Source organism: Phyllopteryx taeniolatus, chromosome 21 (genome assembly GCF_024500385.1).
Source record: "Phyllopteryx taeniolatus isolate TA_2022b chromosome 21, UOR_Ptae_1.2, whole genome shotgun sequence".
NCBI classification, from domain to species: Eukaryota; Metazoa; Chordata; class Actinopteri; order Syngnathiformes; family Syngnathidae; genus Phyllopteryx; species Phyllopteryx taeniolatus.
Genome location: NC_084522.1, coordinates 2,836,792 through 2,850,061, shown reverse-complemented (window position 1 = coordinate 2,850,061; position 13,270 = coordinate 2,836,792). Strand labels below are relative to the sequence as shown.

Sequence of the window (13,270 nt, the reverse complement as noted above, 5' to 3'; positions counted from 1 at the left end):
TTTGCGAATTTAGCTGGCCAGCGAAACCGTATTTGGTTATCCACGTGTTTAAATCTTCTATTTTGAAATGGTTTTGAAGTTGAACATATTTCCAGTCTTTACACGTTAGGTCTATTTTTTGATCCTGTTTACTGTTATTTATTCCCATTTTTGTGAATTTGGAAGTCAGTTCATTTGCACCTAGAGTGACCTAAATACTGACTTTATTCAAAAATGACAGGGTGACAATAAATGTCTGAGTTTTGGTAATTCTCAAGCTTCTACCCTAATTGGGGCGGAGAATTCTTGCCTTTGCTTCCAAACTCAGTTGTCACTTACAATCCCGTCTTATACATTCATACTTTTACACATACACACGATATTAATAACGTTTTTATAAACACACGAAAACACGGAAACACAGAAACACAGAAATACGGAATTTAAGTACGTACAGGACTCCGCCGTCCCCACGGATTTTATCGGATACCGTTGTCCATCTTGACCACTTGCCAGTGACTAGTATTACACAAGGTTTGTTCTGCCGCAGACTTCTTCGTCGCGCAATTCACTCACTCTTTAATCCTTTTTTCCCCAAAAATTTTTTTAAAATTTAACTCACCACTCGTCTTCAATCCTGTGGATTGTCGTCAACCTTCAGATCCCAGTTGAGGAGGACGAAGACCAGTCCCGTAAAAGGGTCTTACTTGCCGTGGCCACGGTCTCTTAACTGGAAGTCGGCTCCACAACTGGAATCCTCGGGTGTGTTGACATCCGGCTCGAAGGACCAATTTAATGTTGGATTTATCTTACCCAACATTATAAAAAATAGACACAAAAGGAATGAAGACGCTGGTTTCTTTTTCTCATGAGGAGGGCGTATGGGAGATTGTTCAGATCACAGCCTCTCAACACGCTCTAAACAATCCCCCCCCTCGCTCCTGCTTTTATTTGAAATAGGAGGGATTTACAAATCATAATGTTCTAAGCAATAAGACACAACACAAAATATTTGATAATAAGAGGGTTTTTCCCAGACATAGTATTCTAAACAATAAGACACAACACATAATATTGAACCAACACCTGTCACGACCCGACCACATCCGATCACGTCCTTGGTCCAGGCGCCCTTCCATCGGATGATGCTGAGTCTTCTTTTTGAAGGCGAGACATCTAAAATTGTCCATTATACTAATGCAAGCTAAGCAAATAAATGATAACTTCTACAATTTATCTAACAGCACCACACCCAATACCGCCACGGCATTTCCATGTGAAGTAGTCACCATGCAGCCACCTGCCACCTCCGCTGCTGTCTGCCCACAGCTCTCTCTGAACCGGAGAGGTTCTCTGGAAATTCTGGGAACATTAAGCCGTTCATCACGCAGTGCGAACTCCACTTTGAGCTGCAGGCAGCTGCCTTCCCCACCGAGCGGGCAAAAATCGCTTTCGTCATTTCCCACCTGACTGGTCGTGCGGAGGCGTGGGCTACTGCTGAATGGAGCCGCAATTCCGCCGCGTGTCATTCATGGGCTTTTTTCGTAAAGACTATGGAGCAAATTTTTCAATTTTCCACTCCAGATTGTGAGGCAGCTCGCTCCCTTGTCACCTTACAACAAGGCAAGCGCAGGGTGTCAGATTACGCGATTGAGTTTCGCATTCTAGCAGCTGAGAGTTATTGGAATAATCGGGCGCTACTCGATGCCTTTTTTCAAGGACTATCCCCCGCCGTCAAGGATCATTTAGTCCCGCTAGACCTGCCGACCGACTTGGACACTCTCATCGCTCTCGCCGTAAAGATCGACAAGAGGATTTTGGATCGCGAGCGAGATGGAGATGGGCGGAGGACTGCGTCACCGCGCACTTGGAGGACGAGCCTCGGTGACCAGCCAAACCAAGGCAGATCCCCTGGTTCCGGTCTCAACCCACTGGCTAGGGTCCCCACGGATGAACCCATGCAACTGGGCAGGTTCCGTCTCTCCCCTGAGGAACGTCAACGCCGGCTGAGGGAAGGGCGGTGCTTCTACTGCGGTCAGTTGGGTCATTCCGTGAGCAACTGTCACGTCAAAGTTGCCGGTGCCGGTAGCAAGGGCACGGGAGAGGTGAGTCTGAATTTCATTAAGGAAGACCCTACACGGGTTCTTCCTAAAGTGACACTATGCTCTCCTGATCAAGAAATTCATACACCTGTATTAATTGACTCTGGTTCTGATGCAAACTTACTCAACTCCATCCTTGTTAGACGTATGCACCTTAGAACCTTAGAAATAAAACGCCACCGCAACACCTATGCTGCAGACGGCACTTTTATGGGCAAAATCACTCACCGCACCCAAACACTCACATTGACATTTCCTGATTCTCACTCGGAACGCATTAGTTTTCATGTTTTTGACGCCATGAATCATGACCTTATCTTAGGGAACCCATGGTTGAAATTACATAACCCCCACATTGACTGGTCCTCTGGGCAGGTTATGTCATGGGGCAGCAATTGCGCCCGGAACTGTTTCAAACCGCCATGTGATGTTCAGGGTCATGTTTCTAAGGACAATCCACAGACCCCATCTGGGGATCCTGATTTATCTCAAGTGCCCACCTGTTACCAGGATATTAAAGACGTTTTTTCCAAGTCCAAGGCCAAATCCCTTCCACCCCACAGACCTTATGACTGTGCTGTTGACTTGCTGCCTGGAACCACACCCCCACGAGGGAGGTTGTTCTCTCTTTCAGGGCCGGAACACAAGGCCACGTGGAGGAATCACTGGCAGCCGGGATCATTCGCCCATCTTCATCCCCTGCGGGAGAAGGATTTTTCTTTGTGGACAAGAAAGACAAGACCCTGCGACCCTGTATCGATTACCGGGGTCTCAACGAGATCACGGTAAAAAACAGGTACCCTCTTCCTCTCATCTCCACCGCCTTTGAGTTCCTGGAGGGAGCCAAGATTTTCACCAAACTGGACTTAAGAAATGCATATCATCTAGTCAGGATAAGGGAGGGGGATGAATGGAAAACAGCATTCAACACGCCAACGGGACATTATGAATATTTGGTAATGCCTTTTGGGCTTACTAACGCTCCAGCTGTTTTCCAGAACCTTGTCAATGATGTCCTGCGCGACATGTTGAATGTTTATGTTTTTGTTTATTTAGATGATATTCTGATATTCTCCCCGGATGAGGAGACTCACATTATTCATGTCCGCTCTGTTTTGCAGCAGTTACTGCAGAATCAACTCTATGTCAAGGCTGAGAAATGTGAGTTCCACCAGGCGTCCGTTTCTTTTCTGGGTTTCGTCCTGGCTCAAGGTGAAGTCAAGATGGACCCTTGCAAAGTCGATGCCGTTATTAATTGGCCTACTCCCACGTCACGCAAAGATGTACAAAGGTTCTTAGGGTTCGCAAACTTCTACAGGAAATTCATCAGGAATTTCAGTTCTATAGCCTCTCCTTTGCATGATCTTACCTCGCCACACAAACCTTTTGTATGGAACCCGCCTTGTCATGCAGCTTTTCAAAAACTTAAGTCGAGCTTTACCTCCGCTCCCATCCTTACTTTGCCAGATCTCAAACAGCAGTTTGTGGTAGAAGTCGATGCGTCTGATGCCGGAATAGGAGCAGTGCTCTCCCAGAAATCTCTCAAGGATGAGAAGTTACATCCTTGTGCGTTTCTCTCCAAAAAATTGACCCCAGCTGAAAAAAATTATGACATTGGCGACCGTGAACTGTTGGCAGTCAAGGTGGCTTTGATGGAGTGGAGGCACTGGCTAGAGGGGGCACATACTCCGTTTTTAGTATGGACAGATCATAAGAACCTTGAATATATTAAAACTGCCAAAAGATTAAATGCGAGGCAGGCTAGATGGGCTCTTTTCTTCTCTAGATTTAATTTTACGTTATCATACCGACCGGGTTCTAAAAATGGTAAGCCAGATGCTTTGTCACGCATTTTCTCCGAGGAGAGTTCTTTGTCCGACCCTAAGACTATTTTGCCTAAGTCATGCTTCATTTCCGCTTTTGTTTGGGACATTGAGACTGCGGTTGAAGGGGCTCTGAAAGACACTCCTAGCCCTGAAGATTGCCCCGAGAACAGGCTTTATGTGGTTCCGACCTTAAGGGGAAAAGTAATCCACTGGGCTCACACGAACCGAACGGTATGTCACCCAGGCATTGCCAAGACGCTATCAGTGGTCGAACAGCGCTTTTGGTGGCCTAATGTTAGGAGGGATGTTAGCGATTACGTCAATGCTTGCCAGGTATGTGCTGCTAACAAGGCCTCTCATCAACGTCCTTCTGGGGAGTTGCGACCCCTGCCAATACCACAACGTCCTTGGTCAGACATTTCCGTAGACTTTGTGACAGGATTACCGGCCTCTAAAGGCAATACCACCATTCTTACAGTTGTTGACAGGTTCTCTAAGATGGCGCACTTCATTGCACTTCCAAAACTCCCCTCAGCTAAAGACACTGCCGAGCTAATGATTAATCAGGTTTTTAAGTTCCATGGTTTCCCCAAGAATGTGGTGTCTGATAGGGGTCCCCAATTCATTTCGCAATTTTGGAAGGAGTTTTGTAATCTCATAGGTGCTACCGTCAGTCTGTCATCCGGGTTTCATCCTGAAACCAACGGCCAAACCGAGAGGCTGAACCAGGACCTGGAGACGGGGCTCCGATGTCTCGCTTCACAGGAGCCGCGATCCTGGTCTCAGAAACTGGTTTGGGTCGAATTCTCCCACAATTCCCTCCCCTCTGCATCCACTGGTCTATCGCCTTTTCACGTTGTGCATGGTTACCAACCATCTCTGTTTCCTGCCATAGCCCCAGAATCCACAGTTCCAGCGGCATTAACCTTGGTGAGACGCTGCAGGAGGACCTGGGAGCGAGCCCGCCAGATGCTGTTGCGCCAGGGACGGTCCTACAAAGCCGCTGCTGACCGTCGGAGGACACCGGCCCCGAACTACAAAGTGGGTCAGCGAGTTTGGCTTTCGACCAAACATATTCCACTCCGGGTGGAGTCCAAGAAGCTCGCTCCCAGGTTCGTTGGGCCCTTCCCCATCACAAAAATCACCAACCCTGTCACCGTGAAGCTGAGGCTCCCAAGGTCTATGCGGGTCCACCCTGCTTTTCACGTCAGCCTACTCAAGCCAGCCCGGGAGTCCCCTCTGGTCCCGCCTTCCAGGCCCCCTCCTCCCCCCCGGTTTGTGGATGGGGGCCCTGTCTTCTCTGTGAAGCGGCTGTTGTCATCACGTCGGAGGGGCAGGGGGTTTCAATATCTGGTGGACTGGGAGGGCTATGGGCCTGAGGAGCGTTCCTGGGTACCGTCTGCGTTTATCGTGGATGATTCGCTCATTCGGGACTTCCACGTTGCGCATCCAGGGGCCCCAGGGCCGTCTGGGGCCGGCCGTTAAGGGGGGGGTACTGTCATATGTGTGTGTGTGTTCCGGGTTTTGTCTTCCCCCCCTGTTTCACACACACCTGCTCCTGTGAGCATCTTCACCACCTGTGCCTCGTTCACCCTAATTACCCCTTGTATATAACCTCGTGTCTCATTCCCTCTCGTTGCCAGTTCGTTGTACCTTGTCGTCGCGTTCCAACATTCCTTGTTTCCACGTCATAGATTCACAGTAAGACTTGACCCTGTTCCGATTATCGACCTTGCCTCTTTGCCTCATGTTTTTGGATACTGTTGCCTTTCTTGGATTGCCTGCCTGTGTACCGACCTACGCCCGTCTATTAAACCTCTCTTTTTGGAAACTGTCCATTTGTTTTGGAGTCGTGCATTTTTGGGTCCTATCCTCTGTTCCGTTCATGACAGATACAGAGTAGGACCAATGTCGGAATGTCTAACACAATACTATCGAAGGAGTTCACCTGATATGGTAGTAAGTACCTTAGCGTGACACTGACGGTGAGTATGATATGAGTGAGTGGTAATGAATAATACGAAACAGCTATTGACACCCCTGCAGAGGTTATGATTCAAAAAGTGACAGATATATGGAAGTCGGCATGAACAATAAATATAGAGTAACTATGGTATAATGAGCTATTAGAGTCTCGAGGCTTGCAAACAGCGTCCAGCAGTCGGCGCTGTCGCTCGATCTCCTGTTTGGATCGACACAGTTCCTCCTCGTACTCCGCCATCGTTGTTTCAAACGCCACAAATATTTCTTCAACGGCAGCGTTTAGTCGCTGATTCACCAAAGCTCGCAGCATTTGGACTTTGCACATTTTGTTTCCCCTCCACAACAATAACAACAACACTTTACCGGCTGTGCTTCGTGTCGCTAACTTCCGTGCCTGTTTTTTTGTTTTGTTTTGTTCGCAGCATACACGTTTTGATACGAATATTGTGGTGGTTTTTTTTTTTTATTATTCATAAATGTGTATTCAACGACGCTATAACAACAAATTATGACGTCGCTAGATAGCACTAGCTTAGCTTAGCTTTAGCTTGCTCACTTCCGCATTCTCGCTGACGAGAGAGCTTTGCGGGGAATAAATCGTCCAAAACGGTGACGACGACAAAGTGTTCCCTTTTCGACGTGTATCTACCTTCGGTGCGGTTATGTACTTGTCCCAATTGAATTGTTTTGCGAAACGAATGACGTATCTTGAGTGCGACGGGCACCGTCTCCATCTTGTTTGCGTTCTTCTTCGTTGGCGAAACGCGAACTGGCGAGGACGCCGCCTGGCGGGCGCCGCGGTTGCCCGAACTGCCAGCAAGACACAAGCGCTATCAATCAAACGTGTCCATTGTTTCAGATGAGTGATCTTCCGACAAATTATGGATTGCATATCGGCTACCTTGGTCCAAAGTTTTGTTTACGAACACTCACTGTGAAACTACGAAAGGATGTAGTAAGATTTCAATGAAAATTCTGTATCATGACACGAGCATGTGATGAATCTCCTCATCTTATTAGCAATGTTTATCAATGCAAATTTGTCAATCACAAAGCCGCTTTTTTCCCCAGTATTTCACAAGGATTTATATTGAATTATCAAAACAAATAGGCCAAAAAGATTTGGAGTTCATGTGCGAAATGGGATTTGTATGTATAAAACTGAATCCATGTATTTCTATTATTGGCATGGAAGAAATGACCTTGTGAATGACTTTCTTTACTCAGGTGATACAAATGATTTTTGCATGTTTAAAATGTACAAATAAATGGCTTGATTTTACCCTTGGAAGTTCATGATTTTGTATTGTATTTTGTCCTTATTTTAAGTTGTCTAACATCTTACCAGTGTAAAAAAAAAAAAAAAGGACACTGTGATAAATAAATACAAATAATGACATGTCAAAAACAAAAACAAATATATTTGAACAATAGTATGTTAGAGGGTGAAAGAAAATGTGTGCATTTTCGTGTGGAACGGCCAAAACTCATCTTTTTGTCCTTGCTTGTTTTTATGAGGCGCGCCCAAACGCTTCCAACAGAAAGTGAAAGTTCAAGTTTGGTGCTGCGAGACTCACAATTGTTTGTCAGCGAGCCACGGCACCGACGACAACGGGTTGGACCGGCTTTCGGCCATGCGACTGCTGACTTTCATCAACACGAAACACGTAGTATGTTCCGGGAGGGCAAGAAAAGCCTCCTAAAAATGGTCAAATTCAGAATGACACATCTTTACGATCATCCGTTTATTGGTCCAAATCTCGATCTCAAGTTCCAAAAACAAACGCAATCAACAACATTGTCACATTCTGAGCAAAGTACAAATTGACAGAGTTGTTTGTTGAAGTGAATCGATAACAGGATTATAAAATCATTTTGGACTGATAAAAGGAGTGCGAGGCAAACCAGCAATCGACACGTTGTGATATCAATTCATCGTAGCTATTCAAGTGCTTGATACAACGAAAGAAGAAATCCTCTCAGTGTGTGACTGCGCCGATTTCTGACAAACTTAACGGACAGAAGAAAGCAACCCCATCGACTCAAACGAGTCTCACCCGAGACACCAAAGCCAGCAAAAACTGTGACTTCACAGAAACATCATAATTGCACAAATTGTCTGCGTGAAGAACAAATCCCAAGCGTGATGAGAAAGCGCTCGATGGAGACGTCTCTCTCGTGTTCCGACACCTGCACGGAGAAGAGCACGTGAACGCACCTGGAAAGAGTCCCGAGAACACGAGCGGAGTCCGCGTCGGCGAACTCACCGTGCGACGGCGGCTGCGTCTCACTCGGAAGCGGGCGTCGGGGCGGCGGGCTCGGAGGCGGGCTCGGAATCGGCGTCGACGGCTGCGATGAATGAAAAAAAAGATGTGAATGAAAACAAGTCCAACTGAGGAAGGACATTTGCTAGAACGAAGGCCTCTTGAATCCATCTTCACTCGTACTTTGAGCTGCGGTTGGGACAAATCTTCTACTTCCTGACGACGAGAGTGTGGTGGGGAATTTCTTTGGAATCGTACAGTTCATAGCCGCATATTTACAATTCCACATTCAGGAATTCGGATGTTGGGGAATATTGATTGAGGGGAAGCTAAATTGCCCGTAGGCATGACTGTGAGTGTGAATGGTTGTTAGTTTCTATGTGCCCTGCGATTGGCTGGCAACCAGTTCAGGGTGTACCCCGCCTTCTGCCCGATGACAGCTGGGATAGGCTCCAGCACGCCCGCGACCCTAGTGAGGAGAAGCGGCTCAGAAAATGGATGGATGGATAGCTTCTGTTATTCGCCGTCTTTGCGCTCAGCCCAAAACCATATCTAATATTAAAACAGAGGTTTGGCGCCACCCGGTGGCATCTCGGGGCCGAGGAACTCTGTCGAAGCGAGGGGAGGAGCTTCAATCGAATGAACCCGAGTGCGGCTTTGGCACGCTTCGCCGTTGAGGGCCAAGGAACACGAGTGAACTAAGTCGTACATTTTCCACCAAATCTAAATTGACTTCCATTCGGTTTCGGGTTTTCTCCGCCTTAGGGAGCGAGTCCTTTTTCCCACAACGATAGCGACGTCGACATTCACGTGTCCGTCGTTCCACGGCTGACTATTTGCGACTCCTCGTGCGCACTTTTGTAGCAAAGGTCCGCATCAGACCTTCGCACGACCGCTTTGCCGACCGCGGCTCAAAGGAAACAGAAGTCGTTTGACTTACAAGCTGGATCGTATTTGGCTGCAAAGAAAACAGAGACACAAAGGTCACGATGGGCACAAATCTTCCCGACAGAGCGAACGTCGGCGTCCCTCACCTCGTCTGCTTTTGTAAAGCTTGACGAGGAGCGCGACCGCCGCCGCCGCCAGAGCGAGGACCGCCAGCGGGACAGCGACGGCCAGCGCCATCTTCCTCTTTTCTTCCTCTTCGCAGAGTGAGAAGAAAGAAGAAAACGTGTGAGCGATCGTTCCGACGCGCGACGATCTGAGCGTCGGTCACCTCGGATGCGCGCGTTGCTCCGGATGCTTCTTCTCTCCAGCTTGACGACGATGTCGTCCGCCACGCCGGACAGCTGGAACACGCATTCGTAGCGGCCCTCGGCTTCTTCGGTCACCTCCGCTTTCAGGTCGGCCGTCATCTGGAAGGTTCCGTCGTGGTTGCGGAGGGTCTCTCCCGTCTCCGTGTCCTCGTGGAGCTCCTCGCCGTCCTTCCTCCAAAACAGGGCGGCCGCGCTGGGGTAGAAACCCGTCGCGTGGCAGGTGACCGGAGAGGACGGCGTCTTCTGGAGGAGAGACACCGTGGGAAGCTCTGCGGGCCGAGGGAGACGTGGACACCAGGTGAGAGAGGGGCAGAGACGGAGAGAGAGAGTGTGGGAGAGGAGGAAAAGATGGGGAGAATGTGTGAGAGGAACAAAGATGGCAGAATATGTAAGAGGAGAAAAAGGTCGGTGTCGGTGTGAAAAGGATAAAAGATTGAGAGAATGTGTGAGAGGGTGAAAAATAGCTAGATGATGTGTGAGAGGAACAAATATGGGAAGAATGTGTAAGAGGAGGAAATATGGAAAGAAAACAAGTTGAAGGGAGCGTGTGAGGAGAAAGTATGGAGACAATCAATGACAGATTGAAAAGAGAGAGATCGTGTGAGAGGGTGAAAAGATGGAGAGAACAAAAGATGGAGAAAACGTGTGAGAGAGGAAAGGAGCCAACGAGGAAATTGTGCAGCTTGTAATGCCAGTAAAGGTCCTGTAGGGGGCGTGCTAACATGATGTGACTGCACCTGTTCTCATCAGGAAGTCCCTCCCATTGGTCACATACTTCTTCAAGTAAGAAGGACAAATCTCAGTGTAGTAGTTCTTCAGGTTTAGATTCAAAAGTTCGTTCCGGTCCCACTTGAGTTTGGTGACGAAAGCTTGTGGGTGAGCTGCGATCCATCTCATTGTCTTCACCTCCAACGAGATGAAGGCTTCTCCATCGTAACTGTGGTGTTCCCAACCATCAACCTCATCGGTCTCGTCGTCCCATTCGCAGCCGAACATCCACTGGATCATGTGAACACCTGAGAGAATGACGTTGAAGAGTGACACCATGTCGAGAGAGAAGGAAACGTGTTTATGAGGAGGAAGAACGTGTACGAGCACATGAAATCTATTTGAATTGTGGAAAGCTGAACGTCAACAAACCTCCAGTTTGGTTGAAGCGCTCTTTGGCAGTTTCGATGTTGACTTTGCCGGTCTGCTCATCAGCAATACCGATCTGTGTCTCTCCCTCCCAGTAGTGAGGATCATCTGCTGTGATTTTGTTCATCCAGTCCTGTTTGGGTTTTGCTTTCCTGCTCTTGCTGTCGTAGCGCGAAATCGGAACGTCGTCAACATAACCGACCACCGAGTAGTCTGGGATGTTTGGAATTTGAGACGATGCAGTTCTGAAATACTTGAGCGTGTGAAGCACTGAAAGAAAAAACAAACAAAAAGGTTGATCTTACTTTTTTGTTTGATGGCCCAAAATCTTGCACTCTTCCTATTTCAAATGATTTTGTCTTCAGTTGAAACATTTGAACGTCTTTTTTAGGACAAATAATTAAAATCAAAAGATACAAAACATTCCATTTTCTTTTGTGGTCATTTAAATACTTTAATATTTATTTCAACTTATTCTTACACACAAACTTCGCAATGGATTCGACAACAGACGCTCATAATTCATTTGATTTAATTTTGACTATCATGTTCCAATTATCATGCCCTTGCTAAATAAATTGATTTAATAGTCCTTAATAACAGATTCGTCAATAAATATAGACGATATATTTTGGAAACTTAAGTTGTAACTCATGAAATATCCAAATGAGAAATATAAAGGAACTTCTTACAATAAATATGTTAGAATTATGATCTACTAAAGGATACGCTGAACACTTTTTTTTTTTTTTTTTTAACACAGATTTTGTTTGTCGTTATTTCAAGAAATGAGATTTGATTTGTATTTCTTTTCCACATCTATTGAAATGCCGCCTCCGTGAGGCGAATATTCCAATGGCAGCTTTGCCAAGTGAAACCAGTTGCAAGAACTTCGGACTGAGCGGTCCAAGTGTTGCTTCCGGCAAAGTCAAGAGCGTCGACACCAATCATCGGAACACGATCGGGATCATCAAGTTGTGGACAAAGTGCACTTACCGGGCGTCACGCTGTGGATTTGCGCAGCCGCGACAAACAAGACACACAAGTTCAGCTTCGCCATGTTTTGCTCCTTTTCGTCCACAAAGTGACGACGACTCCTCCTCGTCGACGGCCGAACGGCAAATGACAGCAAACCGGAAGACGCGCCTTCTCTACCGGTGCCGATGACGTCACTTTCGCATTCCTCATCATTGGGCGACAAGATTTGACTCGCGTGGCGTTGTTGTGTCGCTCAAATGAAGTCGAGTGTGCGAAATTGGAGACGAGGAGCAGCGCGAGTGTTTTTGGAAGCTTGTGCTGAAACAGCGACGCTTTCGTTCTTGGCGCGCGCGCGCGCGCGAGCCTTTCGGGGAAGTCACGTGACCGCGCCAGCCCACTTCCCGAAGAAACATACGACGACATGCGTGGAGGAAAACTACATCTGCGCTATGTTGATGCAAAAGTAATCAAACTTCCCAACTTTTGTCAGTTCCAGGAAAATATTTGATGTTTGTTGGGATGATAAGAAAAACAGAGTGAGGTCACACATTCTGAGGGGCCGCAGGGGCAGAATGGCAGCCACGCTTCGTCAGGCTGCTTCACAAGTCGTGTCTTGGAGTGCCTAGAAAAGTGCGATACAAGTGTCATGCGTTGGATTGAGTGTGAGAGAATCAAGTTGTATTTTTATCTGTAAAAGAAAAGATGTAATATTACAACTCAGGCATTTTTGTAATTTGAGAATAAAAGTTGCATATTGTCAATGAAAAGAGAATGCACTCTATTTTTAGATAAAAAGCTGCACTTTTACAAGAATTAAGTTGTATTTTGGGGGTTTTTAGAGGCATCAGAGAATATTTTATTTTTGCTATTTCTTTGCTTGATAGGAGTTTTATTTGAGATATGCAAGTACACTTATGGATGTTTCAGTGTTCTACAAAGTTTGATTTTTATGAGTAAGTCACAATAAAAACTAAGAATGAAGTTGTATATTCCAGAAAAAGAATGGCAAACAATGCAGTCAAGCATAAGAAATCAATGTTTTTATTGTCGTTTCAAAACAAAAAAGAGACAGAAGCATGCACACATTCCTGGCAGCAGCCTAAAACTTCAAATCAGCTTGGGTGGGAACATGAGCGTCATTGAGAACAGGCCCGGCTGGTTTGGTGTTTTTCTTCAAGCATCAGAAAAGGTCATGTGACATCTTCAACAACCACATTTGTTCTGTGTGAACGGTGAAGGAACCTGTGTTTGAAAATCTCCTCACTCCCGTGGTTCCGAGCGTGCTCGTTTTCGTGAAAGAACTTCGTTCACAACAATGTATCAAAACCAACCAATGTATTCCTGACAGAGGAGTCTATACATTTGCAGAGCTCTGGGTTCGTAACGAGCCTATCTTATCCTGAGCAGATAAAGTAGTCGAACAAAAACTATCTGACTCTACCCCGGACTTTATACAATGTTTCAAACAGGCCAGTATGGAATCGCTGTCGTCTGATTGGTCCGTAATCTGACGTCATCGTTGTTCTGCGGACCATCTGATCTGGCTCCAGACTTCTGCTCCAGGTGTCGCCTGCAGATGTCGGCTCACATTCCTGCATTCAACGTTTAGAGTGGCTCCCCGCAGTTCCTTTCTTCCTTGACATCTGTCTCCAAATACCCCCCGATGGGGGCCTTCCTGCAATATACATTCTCTTCCAAACTAGTTAGAATTACATATGAGAATATAAAGTATTCTATATTCCCTT

The 13,270-nt window shown here is 46.7% G+C and overlaps 2 protein-coding genes across 20 annotated transcripts in view; both read right to left on the bottom strand.

Moving 5' to 3' along the window:
• The window catches only part of LOC133471496 (protein spire homolog 1-like), an 89,767-nt gene that overhangs the window by 35,105 nt on the left and 41,392 nt on the right, over positions 1–13,270 (bottom strand). The window lies entirely within an intron of this gene.
• LOC133471500 (class I histocompatibility antigen, F10 alpha chain-like) lies at positions 7,621–11,838 on the bottom strand. Of its 5 annotated transcripts, XM_061761100.1 has the most exons (8): positions 11,544–11,832; positions 10,551–10,817; positions 10,148–10,426; positions 9,371–9,679; positions 9,189–9,296; positions 9,095–9,112; positions 8,158–8,239; positions 7,621–8,080 (listed from the first exon to the last, which is right to left on the bottom strand). In XM_061761100.1, the coding sequence occupies exons 1-7, from the start codon at positions 11,605–11,607 to the stop codon at positions 8,178–8,180; spliced, it is 1,107 nt and encodes a 368-aa protein (XP_061617084.1). In that variant the 5' UTR covers positions 11,608–11,832; the 3' UTR covers positions 7,621–8,080; positions 8,158–8,177. The 5 variants fall into 5 exon arrangements, with proteins under 5 accessions (XP_061617084.1, XP_061617083.1, XP_061617086.1 ...); XM_061761099.1 differs by having other exon boundaries at positions 9,189–9,679; positions 11,544–11,830; XM_061761102.1 differs by lacking the exon at positions 9,189–9,296 and having other exon boundaries at positions 11,544–11,829.